Source organism: Artemia sp. Qi Xiang Cuo, chromosome 19, assembly GCF_049724085.1.
Source record: "Artemia sp. Qi Xiang Cuo chromosome 19, ASM4972408v1, whole genome shotgun sequence".
Classification (NCBI taxonomy): domain Eukaryota; kingdom Metazoa; phylum Arthropoda; class Branchiopoda; order Anostraca; family Artemiidae; genus Artemia; species Artemia sp. Qi Xiang Cuo.
Genome location: NC_142812.1, coordinates 45,794,487 through 45,820,139, shown reverse-complemented (window position 1 = coordinate 45,820,139; position 25,653 = coordinate 45,794,487). Strand labels below are relative to the sequence as shown.

At 37.5% G+C, this 25,653-nt stretch overlaps 2 protein-coding genes across 2 annotated transcripts in view; both read right to left on the bottom strand.

The window, feature by feature from the left end:
- The window catches only part of Polr2A (RNA polymerase II subunit RpII215), a 75,367-nt gene that overhangs the window by 39,587 nt on the left and 10,127 nt on the right, over window positions 1-25,653 (bottom strand). Inside the window, exons 2-5 of the mRNA XM_089105191.1 lie at window positions 12,407-12,569; window positions 10,301-10,518; window positions 8,575-8,730; window positions 2,000-2,330 (exon numbers count right to left, since the gene is read on the bottom strand). Coding sequence (XP_088961317.1) covers window positions 2,000-2,330; window positions 8,575-8,730; window positions 10,301-10,518; window positions 12,407-12,542 — 841 coding nt within the window. The 5' untranslated portion in view covers window positions 12,543-12,569. The remainder of the gene's footprint in view (window positions 1-1,999; window positions 2,331-8,574; window positions 8,731-10,300; window positions 10,519-12,406; window positions 12,570-25,653) is intronic.
- Window positions 23,468-24,517, bottom strand: LOC148940913 (uncharacterized). Its single transcript, XM_089105106.1, has one exon. It carries the CDS (start codon window positions 24,515-24,517, stop codon window positions 23,468-23,470), a length of 1,050 nt encoding a protein of 349 aa, XP_088961232.1.

Below are 25,653 nucleotides of genomic sequence, written 5' to 3'. Positions count from 1 at the left end.
TGAAACATACTGTACATAAGTATTGATCTCTGTTTTGACGGTTGATACGAATGATACTCTTAATAAAATTACCTTCTTATGTTATACAAACTATGATGAAGGTTATCTTTGGCATAAAGTTACTTATATAAGCTCGTACAAGATAAGCTGCTGGGTGTTTGGCGGACTTTCACTTGCATATATGTCAAGGTGCCCACTAAGGTTTTGGGGCGTTAAGCAGGGTGGAATGTTGTTCTCAAATGTTGTCTTGGGCCCTTAGGAGTCACTGCATCGTAGACCCCAGTGATGCCAGTACAGCAGATACATTACAACAAAGAAATTACTAGAGACCCATAGTGTTTTGGGTCACACCCAATTTAAAGAAGTAATGTATCTCTTATGCAATTACTTTGCCTGTATTATATTATGAATTTAGTTTTTTTGCTTTATTTGTCGTGTTCCGCATTGTTATTAATGTACCTGTATCAGGTTATCAATTTCTTCAATTTTCTCTCTTTTTTATATAATCCATTTTCTCCCTTTTTTATATTATCAATTTTCTCCCAAGTTATATTACACTCCGTTTGTTTCATATTTACACCGGGCTATAAACAAATAACCAATTCAATATTGAAGCGTAGCTTGGCTACTTATCTCTGTCTTCTTAGTCTTAATGTGACCTCGGCATTAGCCAAATTGCTCACACCAATGTCGTCTTCTGAAAGTCAGGGTTTCAGTTTCAGAGATCCAGTCCAACTGAAACAATGGCAAAAATTTATTGCGTAAACAAGTCCATAGGAATTTCAAAAAATTTTCTAATACCCGCTAAATGATGTCAGATCGAAATGGAAACTGCATTACTGGAATCTCCATAATCAGAAACCCACCTATAAGAATTAACAGTCCCCCACCTTGAGCAAGAACAAAAATCACTTTTCGTGTGGTAAGCAGCAATTTGTCTCCTTTTTTATTCGCCTTCTTCTGCTTTCTACTTTCTTTTTTAGCCGCCACTAGTGTAAACATCCTGGAGATATCTTTGAGGGCTCATTCGAAAGGAAATTGCAATATCTACGTGCTTTTTATAAGTAGCAAAACATAATACTAGAAATAAAATACAATTTTTGACAAAAACTGCATCTTCATATACAAGCTGATATAACATACGAATGACGTCACAAATGGTTGTTAGTGTAAAGCGCAGTTCGAATAAAAGTGATGAGACCATGGTTCGTTCTTTGCTAGGGTTCGTTATACGTTCTTTGCTACTATGAGAACGTGGTTAGTTCGTTCTGCGTGGTTCTGCTATGAAAAGCTGAATACTTTAAATGTGTGTTATACATATTTAACTAAACACGTTTCCTTCTTCTTTTTAAACTGATTCATTTGTAAGAAGGAAACCTATGATATATATATATATATATATATATATATATATATATATATATATATATATCAAGGTTTCCTTCTTACAAATGAATATATATATATATATATATATATATATATATATATATATATATATATATATATATATATATATATATATATATATACGTATATGCATATATATTTAAACCTAAAGAGTTTGCAATATATAAAGCATATATATATTTAAACCTAAAAATATATATATATATATATATATATATATATATATATATATATATATAATATATATATATATATATATATATATATATATATATATATATATATATATATATATATATATATATATATATATATATAAAAGGAACGAACTCGGAACTCGTAAAGCACAATTTTTTAACATTTCCCTTCTTTTTTAGTTTTCTTTTTCGTTCATATGATGATTGTTATGGTTTACAAAAAAGAAAAATATTTTAGTAAAACTGTGGTTCATTGCGACCTCTTACAAATAGAATCAGGACGTTTTTTTCACTTTTATGTAAAATTAGTTTGTTTTTTTTTGTATTCGTCCCCTCATGATAGGGCGATACAACTAGTAGGCCAAGAGAGCAAATATAGTAGACACACTTACATTTGATTATATCACCTAGCTTGTAAGTCAAATCGTCATGACCCTTAGCAGATCCAAACATAATAACCGTCGGCCGGACATTGAGCGGAGGTACAGGAATTACAGTCAGAATCATCCAATCAGGTCTTGCAAACTTTGGATCCATGCCAAGAATGTGACACTCCTCATCAGAAATGTGTTTAAATATTTCATAGACACGTTCAGCAGACAAGGCCAATTTCCTTTCCTGGGAGTCTTCATTGACGTGTTTCCATTCGGCGGTCAAGTCAAGGGCCATGCGACGAATTTTTGGCTGATATCGACCACAGCCGCCATGACCAACTTTCTTGGCCTGAAAAATGAATATTTAGACACGAAGAACATTGGCAACCATTTTTATTTTAAGATAGAACTTTCGTGAATTACAATGTACCAAGAACTTCCACTCTTAAAATCATAGCATGCACAGGAATTTTTTGTGGGGGAAGGGGGTATTACATCACGGAAAGGGGCGTCCGCGCTCCTGAAAGCCACAAACATAAAGGTCAATGCAAAATATATTTCAAAATCTGGACGGAGGGCGGGGGGGGGCTGTTTTGTTGTTCCACCATTTTTTTTTCAATCAAAATACCAAAAATGGTATTTTCAATACAAATACCAAAAAAGATGTCTTGGAGGGGGGGGCAATTTTGTTGATTTTTTTTCTATGAAAAGGCAAAAAATGCATTTTTTTCAATTCAAATACCAAAAAAGGGTGTCTATTTGGAGGATGGCAACTGACACGTCTAATCGTGGGTATGTTATTTAATGTGCAATTTTTATTGAAAATCTTTGAAGAAAATAATTGCAGAAGTCCGTGATGAGCTAAATATTTCAAATCTCACATACATCCTTTTCCGAAATAGGTTGTTGATTACATAACATTAATCTGAGGAGTGTTTCCGCTGTCCTAACAAATTGTTAATAAAAAAAAAATTTCCAATTTATATCTAAAGGGTTGGTCTTTGAAGACATAATATCAACATGACGTAACTGAGAGGAATCAGGATAAAATAATTTATCAGAGTTTGTCTTCCATTTCTGAAACCAATTTGGTAAGAAGCTGATTTTAAGAATAAATAATGTAAAAACTAATAGTAACTTCACAGCTCTGGCATTTAAAAAATTCTATTACTTAGCAAAAAGCAACCTAGTAACGATTGGTAAAAGAACTATAATGATAGACAGGTTGAGATGGCTGACACGTTCTGCGGATGAGATTACCAAAGATTGTCCTTTTCGGCCAACCGTCTTAAGCTAAACGGAAAGCAGGTCAATCGCGGATGGATTGGGGGGTTGTAAAGAAAGATTTAAGGAAAATGGGAAGTTCCAGGGAGGGTGTTAAGAGGGAGGTTTTGAATAGATGAGACGAAGGAACGTGCGTGGCTGTGTTGGCCTCAGGCAGCGAGTTGTTAGTAGAAGTAGTAATTCAAGCGCACTGACCAGCAATGATTCATGTTGTTGATGCCAAGATATTTGAATAATTATCCAGTGGTAATTGGAACACACAAATTATACAGAACTACAAAGAACATAGTGAAACATATTGAAAATGTTGGTGTACAGGAACCTCAGCCCTTCCCCCCTAGAATACCATGTCCCACCTAGTCATCTCTAAAATTATGGTCCTCCCTCGTGATATTTAAATGTTGTTATTCAAAATTTTACGTGCATCCACCTGAAGCTTAAAGGAAGCTTAAAAGTTCATCAACTTGGTATTTATTTTGGGTCGTCCTCTAGGCATATTTTTTACTAATGAAAAATAGTTGAATACAACACGTTTTATACAATGTATAAGTCATTGCAATACTATCGTGTAAATCCTTTTTGCTCTTTAAATGCACTTGAATGTGACGTCACTCACATGCACTTTTCTTTTCAAAATTAAGGTTCTAAAGTACAGTCAGCAGAAGGTTGCACGTCCCACCCATGACCCTCCAAAATATTACTATGACCCACCAGTGGGACCCAAGGCCGTACCTAGGATTTTTTTTTCGGAGGGGGCTTTACTCAGAAAATTTCGGGGGGGGGGTTACACAAAAAACCTCAAAAAAACGTACAAAATTTTTTTTTATCCTTTTTGTTACGTTTTTACGAGTCAGACAAACATTTCAGGGAGGGGGGGGGTTCAAACCCCCCTTCTGGGTACGGCCCTGGTAGGACCTGCACCCCATGTTACAAAAGACGGCTCAAGACACTCAAGACGTGTAGATACCACAACCTTCCACTCAAAATTGTGTTTCCACTTTTTATATTCTACCCCCAAGTTCCTAAAAAAAAATCCATAAAAGCGAAAAATCTTCAGACAAATAACAAAAAACAGTCAATATGGGATGATAAATCATTCCTTTTTTAAAGTTTTTTAAATAACTGCTTTGCTTTCTTTCTATTTTGCTGGGTTTTTTCCTCGTAAATTTAAGTACTTCTAATTACCTCATGTAATGAACAATACATATTGCATTTAATGCTTCCTCACTGCATAAGCATATTAATGATATTTTCATGCTCATAAATTAAATATACATTTGTATTTATGAAGAAAAAACAAATTTTAAGACAACCATGTAAAGATCCTTGCCTCACAAAAGTGGGAGGTGGGGCATTACGGCCCAAGTCCGCAAATGAGGAGAGTCGGGCTGAGGGCTTGCAACCCACACCCGGGACCTCGAGGGGCAACCCTCAGGCGAAACAAACCTGCAACCTAAACATCTACAATAGCCTCGAATAAATTATCTCCCCAGATAACGACCCCTGCATGCCCCCGGACCCAATTTTTGACGGCAAAACAAATCTAAAGATGGGGACGTGAGAAAAGTGAACCAGATATCCGCGATAGAGCAAGTTCTTAAAGAAACCAGACATTACCTCATAAATATACTTGTTCTCAGCAGAATAAGGTGGACAGGAAATGGATTAGAAAAGTTTAGTGATGGATATACTATGGCATTTAGCGGTCACCCTTCCGCCCACCGCGATAGAGCATGAATTCTGATGTTACCACTTGCACACAAAGCAATGACAAACTGGAACCCAATTAGTGAATACATAATGTCAGCCCGCTTCATATCTAATCATACTAAAATGACCATCATCACCTGCTATGCTCCAACTGACGAAGGTGATGATTTCTACTACATGTTGCAATCAGCCACCAATGAGATGTTCCCTAGCGTGCTATACTCTGTGTGGTTGGTGACCTAAATACTGAAGGCAAGGCAGACCGCCAGTACTGTTCTGAAGTTCTGGGCCCACAAAGCATGGGAGAGATAGATGAAAATGGAAAACTTCTAATTGATTATGCACTAAGCAACGACTTGGTAATATATGGTAGTATGTAGTGAAAGAACAATGACCTCTGCCAGTGGGGATGCGTTCAAGTTGTTGCTGGATAGGGAAAACAAACCATGTCTGGGCACCACAGATGACACACCCCGCTACCATCATGTTTCAGATATTTTAATGTCGATTAACTTAAATTAAAAATTTGGTTTAATTGGTTATTCAAATATAAAAAGAAAGGCAACCCATGCTGAGTAAAGATATTTTTTACAGGGTTTGTCCAGAAAGTAGGACTAATTTTCTTTCGCCACGACTCTACTTCGGAGCGTGCGCGCTCCGACTGGATTCGGTAGAGGGTTTTCCTTGCTAACAAACGAGCTGCTGGGCTGTTGTCTCCGAGCACCTGGAGAGTCAGGACAGGCATTATTGCATGATGTGTCATCTGTGAGTGGTGCAAGCTGAAAATTTAGCGTTAGTTAGAGCAGAGGTACGCGATTAAATAATGTGTGAAACTCGGTAAATCTGCAACAGAGATGTTTGATATGATCAAGCAGGCTTACCCAGATGTTACTTTAGCAAGAAGTGGTGTTTCGGTGGCACAACGCCTTTTTGGAGGGCCGGGTAGAGGTCACCAATGCAGAACGTGCTGGAAGACCTTCGACTTCGATAAAAGCCGACAAAGTGACTCGTGTGCTCAAAGTTTTGAACCCAGACCGTCGTCTAAGTATTCGTTCCAAATGTTAAATTTACCAAAATCAGTCGTTCATGACATTGTGACAGTACATTTGAACATGCGAAAGGTGTGCGCGAAGATGGTCCCAGGTGCTAACTGACGACCAGAAATTGCGGAGAGTGGAAGTGTGCCAAGAAAATTTGAACATGTGTGAAAGAGACTCCCCGAGAAAGAGACTTCCAAGTGGAACACGTCGGCGTCTCCTCGCCCAAAAAAGGCAAGAACAAGCAAATCCAAAGTGAAAACGATACTCATTGTCTTTTTTGACGTCAAAGGCATCGTCCACCATGAATTTGTTCATCCTGGACAAACCGCCAACACCAAGTTTTATGTGGAAGTGCTCAAGAGACTCAAACAAAGGGTCAATCATGTCCGACAAGACATTGCAGCTGATGCTTTGAAATCGCGATGGCAGCGCTGCATTGACGCAAAAGGAGCCTATTTCGAAAGTTTTCAAAGAATTGTAACGATTGACTGAATAAATATTTTTAAATCGACTCAGTACTATTACTTTCTGGACAAACCCTGTATACGTTGCCAACTTTTCACACCTCTCAATCTTGGAAAACAAGTTTAACCTCTCTCACCTTTCATGCCTCGTTTTAGAACTTCCCAAGAGTATTGTTTTCCCTTAATAATTTAAAACGAAATGAAAATGTCGAAAAACCGGTAAAACTTTTAATAAGACAGTTTTTTTCCTTCCCTTTTTCCGTTGAAAAAGGCTTCAGAATGTGAAGCCGAAATATTTGGATTTTTATTATTATTTGTCTAATATTTTGTCTTTATTATTTATTTTGACTTATATTTGTACAATTTTTTGTCTTGCAAAGTTTAGCCATATTAAAGAGGAAATCACTTAAGAGGAAATCACAATTTTTGGTGTTACAATAAAAGTGTTTGTTGTGAGATTGCATTCTACTACTTTTGCTTTCTGAGTTGCTAATACTTTTGCTTTCTGAGTTGAAGTTATAGTTTAGAAAGGGCATATTATTAAACAGTAATTTTCATCATGGGAATACAATTCCATCTCTAATGAATAACAATGATAATATGATACCCCATTTCATAACAACAGTTTTATTTAAATAGAAAGAAAACAGAAACTGTGAAAAAGAATGTTAAAAAAATTTGCGTTTTAATTAAGAACTACCAGCTAAATAGGTCCATGGTTGTTATATATTAAGTGTAACACCTTTATACTAAAAAGAAACAATATAATAAAAACAGATATAAGTAATGCAGTGAAGTACCCAAAATCATATGAACAACTCCGTCCAATTTCAATAGCTCCAAATCTCGCCAAGGTCACCAAATCTTTTATATATCGTGTATATATCGTGAACTTCTGACGCAAATCAACCCTTCCCAAGACCCTTTCCAGTATGTATGTTTTGAAAGCAAGCAGCCATACCCATTAGCTTGTGCATCTCTACCACCTGATAACTGAATGGCTAGACAGGGGAAACACAATGGCAGACCTTCTGCTCGCTGATTACCGTAAAGCGTTCGATTTAATCCGTCATATCACTGATGTACAAAACCTGAAACAAATGGGGGCTAGAAAATAGACAGTTGTTGATAGTCAATTTCCTCAGAAACCGTCACCAGTGTGTATTTGCGCTTTTTGCTGGAGATCTCAACTCAGGATGAGCTGAAATCAAGTGTGGTGCTCCCCAATGGCTGTCTTACTGTTCTTGGCTGTGATCAACTACGTTTTTGTTGACTTTGATGAACGCTTTAAATACGTTGGTGATCTGTCCACCTTACTCAAATTTCTCGTGAATAAATCCCGAACAGTATTCCAGTTCCAAGGTGAATTAAAAGACAGTTTCACTGATCAGTGCAGGAATAATAGACTTCAAATTCACGTCAATAAAACAAAAGTGATGCGCTTTAATCCGCTTAAAAGGGACGTAGCTTGGCCTGAACCCTGGTTCTCTGCCCCGTCAGCTGCAATTATTCTTGGTGTGACTTTCAGTAATAACTGTTCTTTCAGCTACCATGTTTTAACCTTGTGAAAAAAGGCAACTACGCTTTGTGATCACTGACTACACTCCGACGACTAGGTTTCCCAGTGAATCAGTTACGTCTAGCGTATATCTACTATATACCTCCCTTGCTAGAATACGCGTGCCCTGTTTGGGGACCACAGGTGTCCAACATTGACTACTTAAGTGACGATCTCGAGGCTGTTCAAAAACGTGCGACAAAAATCATACTGGGCCCCAAATATGACACGTATGTAACTGCAACTGCAACGTTGAAAATACCAACGCTGAGAGAACTTAGATTCCACCTCATATGCAAATTTCGACAGTGGCTCCTGGCTAGTGAAAACAGAGTACGTTGTTGCCTCCTCTTATTGCCCTCAAAACCAATACTTGACACACGAAAGAGTTCGAGCCAATAAGATGCAGAACGAATTGATTCAGCAATTCTTTTATTTCGTTTTATACAGGTGTCTTGCCAATACTATGAAAGCTGTTTTAAATAAATGAATCTTGAATCTTTTAATAGATATCTAAGTAAAAATTGTAATTGTTACCTGGCTTAAACTAAGGTCTTCTTGATCCCTAGCAATGTCCATTTCGTCACCGCCTTCGCAGATGTTTTTACCTTTGCAAAGGTCATAAATAGCAGCTAGTCTTTTTCGGGGTTGTCCTTTGGTTTTCAAAATTACTTCTTTGATCTTTGGATTATTCTAAAATAAAAAAAAAATTAGTTCAGTTTCATAAAAAGTGAGCCTATTTTGGCATTTACAATATCTCATAATAGAACAAAACTGTCAAGACTGGACAAAAAAGGGTTCTATTAATAAAATATAATTTCAAAAATAATTGATTAAAAATAGAAAACTGTTACTTTCGTTGTCACATTAAGGCACTTGAATGAGGACATATTCTGACACCACCACCACCATAAAAATAAAGAGCCCATTTTTATGGGTTGCAATGGCCAGCCCATAAAATGCTAAGCTAAGCATTTTAATGCTAAGAGAACCTTGCTAAGCCAATGGCCAGCAAGGTTCTCATTAACAATAATAATTTTCTAATAAATGGTTTTATGTATTACTTTCAAATAATATTTATCCATTTACTTATTTATTTGTTTTACTTATTAATTTATATTATTATATTTATTTATTTATTATATATACACACACACACACACACACACACACTATATATATATATATATATATATATATATATATATATATATATATATATATATATATATATATATATATATATATATATATATATATATATATATATATATATATATATATATATATATATATATATATATATATATATATATATATATATATATATATATATATATATATATATATATATATATATATATATATATATATATATATTCCTAATAATATAAGAATAACAAAGTAAATAAGGTTTCATAACACAAAGCACACTTTAGGGCTTACTGATTAAATAGTTATAGCTTCAAGTAGGAAGTTGCCTAGGTCATGATTAAAAACAAAAGTTGTGACAACAAATTTTGCTTATCATAACAAACAACCACAACAAGAGTGTATAAATATTTCTGATTAAACAAGAAAACATTTGTGAATTGTTACAAAGATTTGGAATTTTTTTCTGATGCTTTATTCTATACATAGTGAGAAAGAAAAAGAAACAGGGAGAGAGATCTATGATTTTGACATACACACATATATATATATATATATATAGATATATATATATATATATATAAAATCAAATATATTCTACATGTGTCCTGTATGCATTGCTACATTTTTCATCTGACTGCAAAATTGCTAAGTACACACTTACAAAGCTTTTATGTTTAATTCCTTTCCCCCTAGGCCTTGCGCTGACTGAAATTAAAAACCCCTCAACAAAGTACTTGGTACTTGCTTCTGGTCACATTATTCACATTCTCTGGATATTAATTATCCAACAATGCACTATGAATAAGTTAATCAACCTAACCTAATATCTTAAATACTTTTAAACTCAGAAATAGGATTGTTATTTTACATGTCCCAGAAAATTTTCCAGGGAGTATTTCCAGGGGGGGGATTTCCTGCAGTTTGAATTGTCAGGGGTGAATTGTACAAATACTGTTGAATTTAAATACACAATCATTATTAATGCACAGGTAAATTTTCCCAATGGTGGGGGGGGAGGTCCTTGATTTTTTTTTCTCTTGATATTGCAGCAAAGCATGTCAGCTAAGCTAGCTCTAACATAAAATACAAGGAATAATTATATACTTACAGGGCTGACTAGCAGCTTTGAACAGTAGAAACAAACACATCTAATAATCTTGATTGTCTTTGTCAAGAACCCAACATGGAAGACGGGTTTTGCAAGCTCAATGTGGCCAAAATGCCCAGGACAAGTGACATAGTCACTAGCACACGTAAGGCAGCGACTAGTCCTCTCAATAACTCCCTGTCGAGGGTCCATCAGACCATTCATCTTCGGTTTCCCACCTACAAAGACATTATTAGCTATAACCTGCCTCAAACTACGATATTCCCTGGCAATAGTTTTCATAAACAAATAGAAAGACATGATTATCTGTCAAACAACAATTAAAAATCACAGGAAAAACATGTTACTAATTGAAAGCCCCAATTATTTGGCTTCATATCCAGGGGCCTTTATCAATGAAAAAAGACATAGACTGAAACTAGAAAAATTTATAAAATATTGTGCATAGCATTTTTTAAATGCTATGCACAATATTAAAAGACATAGACAAAAGACAATTAGTCAAAAGACATAGACTGAAACTAGAAAAATTGCAATTACAGAAAAATTTATAAAATATTGTGCATAGCATTTTCTTAGTTTCCTATTGTTACTTTCTTGCATTTTTAGCTGTTTGGTCTATTTTTTTCTGTTTTTAGTTGATATAGAGTTCCTGGAGTGAAGCTGAAATATCATGGCTTTAATTAATACATAATAACAGTTAATTAAATCCATAATCGACAAAGCATGCACTTTGTGTTGGATGTAAATCAAATTTACAGACGAATTTCGAAAGTAAAGGAACTGGTTTTTCACTGTAAGACCTTTCCAAAAGGAAGAGCAACATTAAAATGAGCAGAAATTACCCTAAATATTGGAGGATAGCATGCTGCCAACCCATCGTATTCATGTCTAAGTTATTTTGCTTATAACAGGATTAAACCCAAAACAATGAACTGATCTTTATAAACTTTGGAGTGCATATTCTAAAAGAACACACTAAGTAAAACATGTACAAAATGATAATTTTTTCTTTCACTATTTTTTTAATATATTTTTAATTGAACTGAAAATTGTTGTAACTGTGTTGGAACTACTTGAAAAGATTATGGTTACCAATAACTGAACTGCATTTGCTTGGAAATGACAATTTTGATTGCCAAACTGAGCAATTCAAGTAAATATTCAACTGCACATCCCTGATTTGTAGTCTATTATAAAATAATCCATGAAAGGCAAAACAAGCCACATTTCTAGATTTAAACAATTTAGCAAGCTAATAGCTTATTTCTACTTCAAATACAGTCTTTTTTCAAAGATGAATAAGATACAGACAAATAAAACATCTTTGACACAATAAATAAAAATACAAAATCAATCCATGGAAATATGAGTGGGACTGTCCGTCCCACTCAACTACCAACTGATGCCAACTTCATCATAATGAGTGTCTTGCTAGGAGGCTGATGCCGCTTTGGGTTTAAATTGCATCTCTCCAGCAGACCTCTCTTATGGCATGTCACTGGGCCCTAACACAGTGACGAAATTTTGCCATCATTGACACAACAGAGCACAACAGATCCAGTATGGGCCTTAACTTTGCTCCGAAGTGCGAATTAAGGTAATTAAGGTAATCACATCTGCACTTACAGAAGGTCGAAAAGTCCACCAAAGTTGGTCCAAAGCACCTGTTCCAGGTTTTCTACCTAATGACTATTTTTTTTTGAGATCCCAGGCCACCACTCAAAGGAAAAACTTCTTGATACTTATGCCAAACTTTTGCTACAGTGCAAATCTAAAGCCCTAATATTAGGACTTAAATTTGCAATATTGTACCCCCCCCCCCCAAAAAAGAAAAAAGCGTTTCTTGCATAAATTTTAGATCCAAAAATGAGAAGAATGACCCCAGCTTTGTGCAAGTAAGACATAGAAAATGTCTTTAAAATGCCAAATAGTAGAAGCCATAAGCAGTTAAGCTTTCTACAAAAAAATGCCAAATTAAAAAGTCTTTAATATTCCTCTTTAAAAATCTTTAGATTGTCCCAAGCTACAATTTAAGGTAATTTAAGGCAATACTTCCTCAATCCTAAAAAAAAGACAACATGAATGAGTGTTTACTGTAATTACCTTCCATAGTCTCTGAATATTTAATGCCCCCTTCAGTGACAGACATCCTCTTTATTTCATCAGGGCTCAAGATGCCAAACTGGACCCTTTTTACAGGGCGAATGGGGGCCTTTGAGTCCAAGCCCAAGAAAGCCATCTTGGCTTATAAGTTCCAAGACTACACCTGAAAAACAAATGAAAAACCATGAAGATAGTAGAAACCCAAAAGTTATGAGCAATGCAAGCAAATCATTGGATTCCAAAGGGGTCTGTTTTTGTCACTGTTTTCTTACCTGGAAGTTGCAGCAGCAAAGGGTGTGTCAAATGATCTATCATCATGAAACATGGGTGCTACCATGACCAATATTTGGGGTATGGGTGATGGGGTTGATTGAATTAGAAAGAAATACATTTTTAGGTTATTATTTTTACACTTGTCCAAGGCCCTGCACTCCAAAGAATGCTTGAAGACTTTTCTGTATAAAAAAGAAAAAAAAAAAGATTAGGCCACTAGAAAAAAATGTCAGCATTGAAAAATGGTAACCCCCCACTACTACTACCACTGTTCCACCCATCAAAATCATCTAATATCCTGCTGAGGGGCAAAACTGTCCAACTATGAAGGTTGCATATCTTTAAGATACTACAGTATCAGGACTTCAATTAAAGAGTGACAATAAAAAATGTCTGGATTAGTTCTTACTGACTCCTATAGAAACATTTGTCTGCAATTTCTTTAATTGTATTACTTCTATTGAAATATTTTCAGCCTCAGAAACGTTTTCAATGAGAAAGCAAGTTGAGCCAAAAATACAGCAGTATCTAGCATTGGTTTCTGCTAATAAAAATGGGTAGGAATATGGCCATTTTAACTTTATTGAAAAAAACTTAAATAAACAGAGACATTGAGAATCAAAATAAGTTTGTCATCAGACAGCAACAGCAGAATATAAAAGAAATTTTGTCTCTACAAAATGGATGCTTCAAACTAGGCTTTGTTTAAGATTTCCATTGGCAAGCATAACACATTTGGTATATAGTTTTTCTTGTATGAATTGTCAGTAAAATAAATAAACAAATTATACACAAACATTTCTTTTTTTTAGTAGAGAAGAATTGAATAATTTTCCCAATTCTTAAAACAATTCCACTGTAAAATTTAGCTTTTATATTTAAAAAAAAACTTTTTATCAAAATATACTGGTACTTGTAATCTCTGAGACTAGATAATCAGATTTATATGCCACTGTAGTACTTAATTAGCACCTTTTTATGAAACAGGAAAAATTGAATAATAAGTAAATGACCACAATTTCTTGACAATACTATCTTTTTGTTTTTGTTTTTTTCTTACAGAAAAAACATTGCAAGACATGTATGAATTCCATTGAAGAATTTACATATAATCCATGGCTTTATGAGAAGTATGAATTATGACCTAAAGTCTGAGAGTGCCATGGCAGAGTAAGATCAGATAGGCATTTCACAATCTAGATAAGGCATTTCTCTTGCAAGTTAGAGTGGTTTGAATCCACAGAGCAATAACAAACAAAAGGTCAAGATGGCCTGGACACGTTTTACAGATGAAGGATGATAGATAACCAGACTGTACTTTTTGGCCATCCACCTGGGTTGAAATGAAAAATAGATTGTTCCCAAATGAGTTGGGAAAAGGTCATAAGATCAGGAGTGCAATTAGGGGGGCAAAAAAGTTCCAAGGCATTGGCATGCAATGATGCCTCCTTGGAACTTTGACATCTTATTTAACTCATGTGTCAACATTTGTGAGCACACTGGACAATTTTGTCTGCATATTCTTTATATCCCCCCTCCAAGCTCAAACCCCTAGAAAGGCTTCAAATGATATCAGAACTTCATGGGAGGGGCAAAGATTAAAGGTATGAATAGACTGGACTGAATATGCATAGTTGTGTTGGCCTTAGACTGTTTGGCACAACAGTGAATTATCAATTCAAACTGGATGGCCTTTTTTCAATTTACTATACTTGGTTCTGGAACCTTTTTTTCTTTACTTAATCAAACAATGATCTTTCCTCAATTTGTCAATAAAGTTAGGCTAATGTCTTCATTCCTCTACCAACCATATACATGTTCCATTTTATTATTTAGATTGGCAGTATTATCTTTTCAACCATCTTGATTTTATCTGGTACACCTTGATCCCACTTTGAACTACTTTAATATATGCAAAAACATCCACAACTGAAACCAGGGATGCACACCAGATTTTTATTTTAGAGAGCAAAAATCTTGGAAAAGACACAACATTAAAAAAAGGTTTGTAAGTTTATAGGTTGACAACTCTCTGGTTGTAGAAGTGGCTTCTTTCTCTAGTGGAACAATGACACTTTGAAAGTTTCTTTGAATGTCCTCTATTCATATAATTCAAGGGGTGGACAAATAGATCAGGGTCACCAAGAACAGGGAGTTTGAGATGTTGCAGATGTCCTTCATAAGACATTTACTGCAATCCACTGGTCATCTTAGTTTCTCTATGCTGCACTTTTTCTAGGATTTCTTTGTCGTTTTTGAAAAAGAAGGAATGCCAAAGACTTTTCAGCTTCAAGTTGTAATCAAAACAGTGCCTTTTACAGTTTCATGAGCAGATGACAACACAATTTTGGCATTTTATTCAATCTGTTCCTAATAATGACTCTGATGTCTCTTTCTTCAGATACTGTAAAAAGAAGATTACCTTGAAGGCTGCAGGTGTTGATTATGTTTGCCAAAATCAAGCACATAACATTCATTAATATTGAAGGCAAGGAACCATGTAGCAGCCATCAAAAGTTTGTGACATTCCAATATGTCACAACCAATAATTTAGAATCACCAATATAAAGAGTGAGAAGACATGGCACAACATTTCTAATGAAGTTAATGAGGGTTAGTATAATAATGACACACTCGGTTATACCATTTAAAACTGTTGAAAAGCATTAAAAATGAGGAACACTGCTAGAACTGAAAATTATGACAACTTGGGCTGTCAGAATTCACCAAGGGTGATTTTTTAGTTAGAGATTTGGGTACTAGTTTACAGTCTAGAAAAATTCTGAAAACAACTAGTAAAAATCCTAGAATACTTATATCTTTCCTAAAAGCTCTTGATTTTGCTTTATCTCTTCCTCCTCTCCCTAATGAGATAATATATAAGCTAGCTCAGATTACACATTTTATACATATTTTGCCATACATTACTCTTTTTTCAAATAGATTTACTAGCAAATCTAATTTGGGCTACACGCTACATTTGCACATTAAACAGAGGGTGTAAGGCAAATGAAATACTTTTGGGTAAGGTTTGTATTAACAGACTATTCAGGTAGCTAAGAAATAAACTTGGTACTTGTTTATTGTATAAAACACACTTGAGAAGTGAAGTTTGGTTAATGCTAATGTAAAAAAAATATGATGAAAATAGGATACTTTATAGCCATTTGTGAATTATTAAATTGGGAGCTTCAGCATCAACTAACCATCTCAAAGACAAAAAAAAGTTCAATATCAATGGAATTCTTGACCTAATTCATTTTAGTTCATTATTAATGTGATTCTTGAAGACACCACTTAGTTTGCTTTGACTAGTGACAGAATATAGTGTCTCACCATGGATGTTCAAATTAAGACTTGGGATTTGCCAAGGACCAAAGAACAGGGAATTATATTTTTCCATGATAAGGGGTTGTTGCCTAAAACAAAACATTGCCAATAATGGACACACCATGACTTTGTACTCTTATGAGAAGCAACATTTTTGGAAGTGTAACACTAGGCCATGATTAAAAACTGTCAGTTTGCATGTCAGTACATGGCTTTCTTAAAGTAAAATACAATTTGTTGCTGTAGTTTGTTTCATTTATTTCCAGCTTAACAAATTGTCATTTGTAGCCTTGTGTCAACAAGAGCTAAGTATTTCTAAACAAACAGTTGTTGATTGGATACTACCTCTGTGAAGTGTGTGTTTTCTGTGCAACAGAAAAACCATGGGAAAATTGAAGGAATTGGTCATATAGTGGAAATAAGAAATCCTTGTTTACAAAAAGTAAACGCAATGCAGGAAGAATCTTACCCCAACATTTGAAAGTGAACCCCAAAAAGAATTTTGTCAGCCAAGAAACCAGTGCATTTACCCAAAAAGTAGACAGAATGTGGGGTTTTGCAAAGTGGAGGAACAAACAGCCCCAAGGTACATTCTCCCATCATTTACATTTATACTTAGTAGAGTACATGTGGTGGGTGGCAGTAAAGGCAGAGTTCATTTTAATGCAATTTTTGAGGACATTTATGGATTCTGGGTATATATTTCCATGTTGTAGTTTTCACAATTTTGCTAATAAATTACCTTACTTAATTTATTATCTTAATTCACACTTTGGAGCAAAATTAAGGTCCATACTGGATCTGTTGTGCTCCAGGTCAATGATGGCAAAATTTTGTCACTGTGTTAGGGCCCAGTGACATGCCATAAGAGAGGTCTGCTGGAGAGATGCAATTTAAGCCCAAAGCAGCATCAGCCTCCTAGCAATACACTCAATGATGAATTTGGCATCAGTCATTAGTTGAGTGGAATGGACAGTCCCACTCATATTTCCATGGCTTGTCATTCCATTTTTTGTCCAGTCTGGACTTGAAGGATGCAGCCATGGGTGCAGTCACCATTTCAGCTTGAAGGCTGTTCCAATTGTTAACAACACACTCAGAGAAGACGTGTTGCCACATTTGTGTATTTACAGAATGTTTTGACAGCTTTTGTGAGTGTCCTCTTGTATGGTGCTGACTTGAATGTTTGGTGAAGATAATTTCTTAAACCACATTGGCCTGACATCACATAAAGAAAGAAAAACGAGCAAAAATGGGGTTTTTATAGGCCAAATGAAAATACTGAAAAAACAAAGCGAATATTTCAAGAGGACAAACGCCTCTCTTCTTCAGCGCAAAATGAAATAATGTATCCAAGGAAAGTGCCAAAGAAAAAAACGCAGAAAGTCAATGTGAAAAGAACCAAAAAACCAAAACTTAAAAGATGAATAAAATTCAATAAAAGCCAAAAATTAAAAGAATTAAAAACCAAATACCTAACAAACATAAAAGCGAGTTATTCGCCAATATCCGCGATTTGCACAAAATCCAAAAAAATATGAACTGCTATCAACGGATTCCTATCTTTGTCAGTTGTTTGCTAGTATCTGTCAATGGCAGTTCATATTTTTTTGGATTTTGTGCAAATTGCGGATATTGGCAAATGACTCACTTTTATAGTTGTTACGTATTTGGTTTTAATTCTTTTAATTTTTGGCTTGTATTGAATTTTATTCATCTTTTAAGTTTATTTTTTGTTCTTTTCATTAACTTTCCGCGTTTGTTTTTTGTTGTTTTTTTCTTCGGCACTTTCCTTGGATACATTATTTCGTTTCACGCTGAAGAAGAGAGGCGTTTGTCCTCTCGAAATATTCGCTTTGTTTTTTCAGTATTTTCATTTGGCCTATAAAAACCCCATTTTTGCTCGTTTTTCTTTTTTTATGTGAATGTTTGGTAAAATAGGGGTTATTTGGTTGTGTGTTATACTTGTAGGTCAGCATCATATCACCATGGAAGCATCTGAAGATGAGTGTTGGCAGCTGCATGCATTCCAGTCTCTTTTTGCATGGGAGATCTTGTAGGCCAGCTATGCACTTTGTGGCATGCCTCTGAACTCCTTTGATTAGAATGGTATTAGTTTTATAGGAAGGGGAGGTGAGACATGTACCAAAATCCAAATAAGGCCTAAGTATATCCTTAGAAAGACTGTATGGGAGCAGCTGGTTATGGTGCATTTGAGGAGACCAGGGCTTGAATTTCCTTTTGAAACTGCTTGTTGCCAGTGGCCACGGAACTTCAATTGTTCATCTATCAGCACTCCTAGATTTCTTTCTTTGGGGTTTGTCTTTAGTACTAAGTCAGCCAGTGAATTGGGATCAGACATGTTGTACTGGTGATAGGGGTTGTTGCTTCCAAAGTGAAGGACACTGCACTTTGATGTGTTGAATTCAAGTAGCCAGTCTTGTGTCTGTGTTTAGATTTTATGAAGGTCATGCTGCTGACATTGTTGATTTGCAGGCCCAAACAGCTTGGAGTCATCAACATAGAGTGATGTTGTTTTCTGTTCACCATATTGTTGATGTATATGAGGAAAAGGGTAGAGCCCAGAACAGTACCTTGGGGGACTCTGTTTACAACATCACATGGTTTGGAGAAAACCTTGTCACCATTAGCTGTGAAGAGTTGAACTTGCTGAGTCTGACCAGTCAGAAAGTGCATGACCCAATTGATCATGTCTGCATGGGTACCTGCTGCTGAAGGTTTCAATCTGAGATGGTTGTGTGGTACCTTGTCAAAAGCCTTGGCTAGGTCCAGTAAAATCAGGTCCGCAGGGATTCCTTTCTCCAGGTGATCTGTTATGATGCTGTATGTCTCAAGGAGATTGGTCTCAACCAATTTTCCTGGCTGAAAGCCATGCTGGTCAGGGGAAAGTACATTATTGGCAAGGAGATGTGTCAGAATCTCACCATTCACAATCCACTCAAGGGTTTTTGCCACTGCTGAGGCCAGACTGATGGGTCTGTAGTTTTTTGCTTTGGTGCAGTCACCTTTCTTGAGCATTGGGGTGACATGGGTTCCAGTCTAGGGGTAACTTTTTTTAGTCAAGCTCCTTCAATAGTCTTGGGTGCAAGTTATCAGGACTGGCGGACATGTTGATGTCTAGCACTTCAAGTCGCTTTTTGGATGACAGGGGGGAGGGGAGAGTAGAATAGGTGGTATTGGGTTAGGGATGTAGTATGATGGGCTATGAGGAAGAGGGCCATCTGGTTCATCCATGAAAGCCAACAGAAACTGCCTGTTGAGGAGTTCAGCAATGTCCTTCAGGTTGGTCACTTCCTTGTTACATCTGTACTGAGTGCTTTTACTGACTGTCTGCTATGGTCCTTACTAGATATGTACTTACAGAACTTCTTCAGGCTATTCTTACTATCATCAGCTAGCTTGGACTTGTAACTTGCATAAAGTTGTTTAGTTAGGCTTCTTAGTTTGTTTCAAGCTTTTGCAAACTTTTGGTAGTGTTCTTCTTTCCCTCCTTTATTGTACTTTCTCCAGTACTGTCCCCTCCTGTTTCTTTCCTTGCGTATCTCGGGGGTCATGAAAGGCAGTGTTTTGGGCTTTGGTCTGAGTTTTACTGATGAGTGCTTTTTTTAAGTGTAATTAGGGCTTTGGCCTGAGTTTTACTGATGAGTGTTTTTTTTAAGTGTAATTAGCTTGTCCTTTAGGTTAGCCCATTGCTGGTCAACTTCCAGCTCTTTTCTGATTGCCCTGTAATCTACATAGGTTTTCTTTGTGTAATCATTTTTTACCTTAAGAAATGACAGATTCACTTCTAGGATTAAATGATAGCTCTTTCCTAGAGGGGTAAGTGATTTATGTTCTGAAGCTGGTCTTTATCCCATAAGAACACTAGGTCCAGTAGAGTTGGTCTCTGGAAATGTTAGCCTCTAGTAGCTTGTTTGACAATCTGGTAAAGATTAAGGTTGTGAAAGGCACTCTGTGAATGGATTTGTGCTTCCGCTTCTGTTTGTAAGTACAGGTATACACAGGTATCCCTCTTTCCATATGAGGTCAGGGAAGTTAAAATCACCAGCTATAAGTAGGTTCCCTGTGTGATTCAGAGTTGCTTTATGCAGCATTGTTGCTATTGTATGCTTGGTTTCTTGGCAATCTGAGGCAGATGGGTTTCTATAAATACAGCCAAATCTGGTTATTACTTCACTGCCATCATCACACAGGTTGAACCATACAGATTCAACAAATTGTGAGTTACCTGGGAGACATAATGACCATATACTATAACATGTCTTGAATAGCACTAATGTACCATGCCTGCATTCTGATGACTGTAGGTTAGACACCATACCCTGGAATCTTAACATGGGAATCTTTGAGCCTGTTGCTACTAGACTTGGACAAACCTCAGTCAATAGGACCAGATCAATTTTTGGAATAAATAATGGATTTCAGCTCATTCAATTTGTTAGGAAGTTGGTCAACATGCTGACCTGAGTCCTCATCTGTTCTGCTTAAAGTGGTCACTGGCACTTTCAAGTTAGCAGTGTAGTAGCTTCCAGAGCTTGTTTTGCTTTCCAACAAGCTGTCACTAGTCATGGATGAGAGTCTTTCCATAGAAATAGCACTAACATGTTTGATAACACAAATATTACATTACTTACACAGTTCACAGCTTAGAGTTCTACTTTGGCATTGGGGTCTTCTCCACTTTCTGTGTTTTTTGACACAATGCAGAAGCTGTGGATTGCAAGGTTATGTTCACCACTAGCTGTTCTGTCATTAAACTCTACAACAAGTGCTTTATATATCTCTCAATCCTGTTTTGATTGGTCATGGTGGAATGTACTGCTCCTTTCCTTGAGAAAGACTCTTTCAAGGCCTGTTTTTTTTTGTATCTGAAAGGATGACACAGTAAACAAAAGGGGTGGTGCCATATCCGGGTTGGATTGCTAGCCTGTGCATTCTGCTTTAGGTGATAGACATTGGTTATGGGACCACAATTGATTCCATACTCAGTTGACAAAAACTGCTTGAGAGCACTAGTGTCATCAATGGAAGTGCTGATACCCTATGCAACAATGTTGTTTTTCCATGACTCTTGGTCTTTTTCAGCACAGATGATCTGTTGTACTTTAAATTCTAATAACTGCTGAAAGTTAGCACTAAGTGCTCAGATTTCTGCTTGCACAATTTGCTTCATTTCATCTGCACTACATTTCAAGGATAGGGCTACTTCCACAGTAGTCACTGTCTTTTATAAAACCTAGCTCAGCTCTTAGTGCACTCTCAGTTTGCACAATGGTATTGGAGAGACTACTCTGAAGGTTTCCTATTGCTTGTGTGATCACTGAAGTAATATCTTGGATAGTAGCTGTAGGTTGGGGGGGGGGAGGGGGATAATGGATTTAGGGGTGGTCTCATTTGATTTGCACCAAGCACAGTCCCATTTGAAACCATTTTTCTCCTGCATTTTCACAAGAAGTTTATACTCTGTGTCAGATATTTTCAGGCAGTCACAACACATCCATTTCCTATACCCATCACAAAGTAATGCTTTAGAGCCTTCTTCTAGGTCTAAAATACATAACCTTAAATTACCTTAAATCACAGCTTGGAGTGAAATAAGGACTTTCGATCCTGTTGAATCACTCCTTGTGATGACTGTTGTAGTTGGTTAAGTTCTGGTGGAAGATTCTGGTGCTTCCCAGTCAAACTTCCAAGGTGTATCTTTCCACTCAGCATCCAGATGGCGTTTGAAAGCATCTGTTGATTCAGCAGCAACAGTGTCCTCCTTGAGGTTATTCCAGAGGTTCTCGATCCGAGAAGAAATTGCATCTTGCTCCAGTTGTAGCGTGATGTTTGCGGATTCGTCTAGGGTGTCCTTGTGTTTTGTGGGAGGTGTTGATCTCCAGGATCTCATTTTCTCGATTGGTTGAGAGGAGTTTGTGCGCCTGGATCGTGTCTCCACGTTTCCGTCTGTATACTAAGGAGGGGAGGTTGAGTTCCTTCAGCCGTTCACTGTATGTCTTGTTTTCCATGCCGGCAATCATCTTAGGGCCCTTTGTTGGATTTGCTCAAGAACTGCCTTGTCCTTTTTGAATTGAGGGGTGGCCAGTATCATCCCCACCTCCAGTCTTGGTCTTACTAATCCTTTGTAGAGTTTGGTGATTACGTGTTTACTCCTACTGGTGATGCTATGTTTGATGATGCCTAGGGCTCTACTAGCATTGGCTGAGATTTTCTGTGAGTGGGAGCTGAATTTCAACTGGGAGTCAACGATGACACCAAGGTCTCTCTCCTCCTGGACAGGCTCAATTGTGTGGTGACTTCCAGAATTTTGGGTCATGAGGTACTGATGTTTGGGGTTTTTGTGTCCGAAGTGTATGACCTTGCATTTTTCTGCGTTGAATTCCAGCAGCCATCTTTTGACCCAGGAGCACATGTGGTTGAGATCAGTTTGGAGGGATTGGATGGAAGAAGAGGTGTTGGCAGGACCTATGAGTTTTGAATCATCCGCATATAGGGTGGTTTTGTTGCTGGTGATGAGGGGTAGCTCATTTATGTAGATGTTGAACAGGGTGGGGCCCAGGACGCTGCCCTGGGAAACCCCACTAGTGACTTTGATTTCGTCAGAAAGGACATGGCTGTTTGGTCCGGTTATCACTTTCACTTGCTGTGTTCTGTCCGTCAGAAAGTCCTCTGTCCAACTGACCACTGGACTAACAGAGTAAGTAGCCTGTGAATGAGGTATTGGTGAAAAACCTTGTCAAATGCTTTGGCTAGGTCCAACAATATTATATCTATTGGTAATCCTCTCTCTAGTAGGTCAGTTACAAGACTATATGACTCAAGAAGGTTTGTGTCCACCAATCTCTCTGAGCAAAAACCATGCTGACTGCTGCTGATAAGTGAGTTGGCCTCAATATGGTTAATGATATGCTTGTTTATGATTCTCTCCATGACCTTGCATGCCACACATGTAAGGCTGATTGGTCTGTAGTTTGCTGCAGAAGTTTTGCTACCCTTCTTGTGAATCGGTATGACTATTCCCTTCTTCCAGTCCCCTGGAAGCTTTGCTTGTGCCAGTGACAGATTGAATAGTTTTACCAGTGGGGCTGATATTGCAGGGCTTAATTCTTTCGTCTGTTAGGGGCTGAGACCATCTAGTCCTGTCGTGGTATTGTGATTGTTGTCATTAAACTGTGTGGTTTAGTCTTTATGTGTTAGAGGTGAGTGTCCCATCAGGAAGGGACTTTGAGCCTGGTCTGTTAGGGGGGGGTTTGCGTGGGGGTCATCCACGGAGAACACTGAAGCACACTGCTGATTAGGCAGGTTTGCTTTTTCAGAGGGGCAAGAGGAGATAGAGTTGTTGCTTACCAGGTCTGGTATTGTGTGTCTGCCTGGCTTCTTATAGAAGATGTATTTCCAGAATAATTTTGGGTTTTCCTTAAAGTTTTTGGCCAGTCATTCTTTGTAGTTTGAGGTCAGTTTTCTAGTTTCTTTTCTGAGGAGGTTCCTTGCAGTTTTGTACTGCTTGTACAAAGCTGTAGTCTCTTGTTTTGTGTACTTCTCCCACAGCTTTCTCTTCCTGTTGCGTAGTTTCTTGATTTTTGGGGTGAGGAAAGGTAGAGTTTTGGGTTTCTTTTTCCATGTTATGCTGGTGTGTTTGGCTTGGCTCTCTAGTAAGGTCTTTATTAGAGTTAGCCATGAGGCTTCAACATCTTCTGATATAAGTGTTTCCAGGTTAGCATCTAACAGCTCCTCCACCATCATCTTGTAATTTGTAAAGGATTGCTTGGTATATTTTGATGGTTTGGAATTGAGTTGAATAGATGAGAGAACTGGCATGTGGTCACTTGAGCCAATTGGACTGAGAGTGTGTGTGTTGATCACCTTTTCTGGGTCATTCGTTATGACTAGGTCCAGTACGGAGGGATTTTGTCCTGGCCGCATTCTTGTGGGCATAGTTACTGTTTGGTACAGAAAGTTGTCGGAGAGGGCTTGTACTAATGGGTTTTGTTCAAGGCTTGACTTGGTCATACCTAGGCCATCTACCCAAGACACCTTTGGGAGGTTAAAGTCCCCTGTCATGAGCAGGGTTGCCTTTGGGTAATTGCATAGTATGAATTGCATCATTTCGGCAATTGCTCTTTCAGAGGACAGCTGGCAAGGGCTGCTGGGGCTCCTGTAAATTGAGCTTAGGACAAACATTTCATTAGGTAGGGACAGGGAGACCCAAGTAGCTTCAACCCAAGGTAAGTAAGAATTTGGGACAGAAATTTCTTTTACCTGGAATTCCTTGGAAGCTAGAACAGCCACTCCTCTTCTGCAGTTTGGATCAGACAGATTGCTGAAGATGCTGTATCCAGAGGGGCAGATTGAGTCTTCTGTCATTTGAAATCTTGAGTTCTTGGGGCAAATTTCTGTCAGAGTTGCAATGTCTATCTGACTTAGTTGGAGCACTGTTGCCAGCTCCGGCATCTTGTTAGTAATAACATCAACGTTTGCCGTCATAATGTTCACAAGTTTTTGGGTGTGTCTGGGCGAGTTTTTATTCTGCTCACTAATATTCTCGCTTTCGGTTGAAGTGGGTGAATTGCAGCTTAGGTACACAGAGCTGCTAATGAGGGACAAGGCAGAATGGCATGGGGACGTAACTGTTAATTCACTGTTTATACATTTACACAAACTTGCGTTTACAACGTTATTATCACTCACACATGAACTATTTACAAGGGGGACAAGACGGTTGGAGGTAGTGGTTATTCTTGCATGCTCGAGCATCTCTCCATCGGAATTGCTCGAGTTTGACCGTTTTTTGTGATTTTGCCCTTTCTTATCACTAGGTCTGTTTCTCTGTTTGCCTGTCTTTTCTTCATCTCTTCCAACAAGGCTTTTCTAGCGTTGCGATCTTCTTTGGAGCTGTCGCCATAGAATCGAATCGGGTCTTTATGCTGGTAGGACGCATCCAGGATAAGCTTCTTGTCAGTGAAGCTGGCTACCGTGAACAGGACTGGTGGGTGTTGCAGTGGTTGTCCAGCCGTGGGGGCCAAGGCTGGTAGTCTTTTCATGTTGAAGACTTTGGTCGCTAGTTTGTAGTTGTCCTGGAAGTATTTAGCAAGGAAGTCTTTGTCACTTGCTTGGATCGGAATCCTGTATCCGACGACGTTAAGTTTGCGTCTCTGCCTGTCTTGCTCACTTCTGACTGTACGGTGTATATGTTTGTCTAGTGCTTCTGGTGCAAGCCCAGTCACTTGAGCGGTAATTGCCAATTCAACAATTGCTTTTATCTCAAGAACATTGCATTTTGTGGCAAGTTCATCGTGAATCTCTCTGAGACCCTTGTTGACTGTGGTCGTTATGCTAGCAATGTCTTCTCGCACCTCTGATTTGAAAGATTCGATGGCTTTGGTTAGGGTGTCGGCGTTGCGCACAGGCTTGTTCAAGATGCACTGGGGGCAGCTCCATTCACAGGTCATTGTACGATTCATTTTCTCTAGCAGGAAGTACTGTTCATCACTTAATCCTAGGCAATCAATACAAAACCAGTTAGGACATTTGACGCAGTTGACGGCTTGCGAGTTCTCGTCCAGACTTTTTGCACATCCCGGGCACTTATCTTGTCCTTTTAGGGGGCTCTCACGTTCTCT

Excerpts from the sequence above, each read along its gene's own strand:
- LOC148940913 (XM_089105106.1), bottom strand. The coding sequence starts at position 24,517 with ATGACGGCAAACGTTGATGTTATTACTAACAAGATGCCGGAGCTGGCA.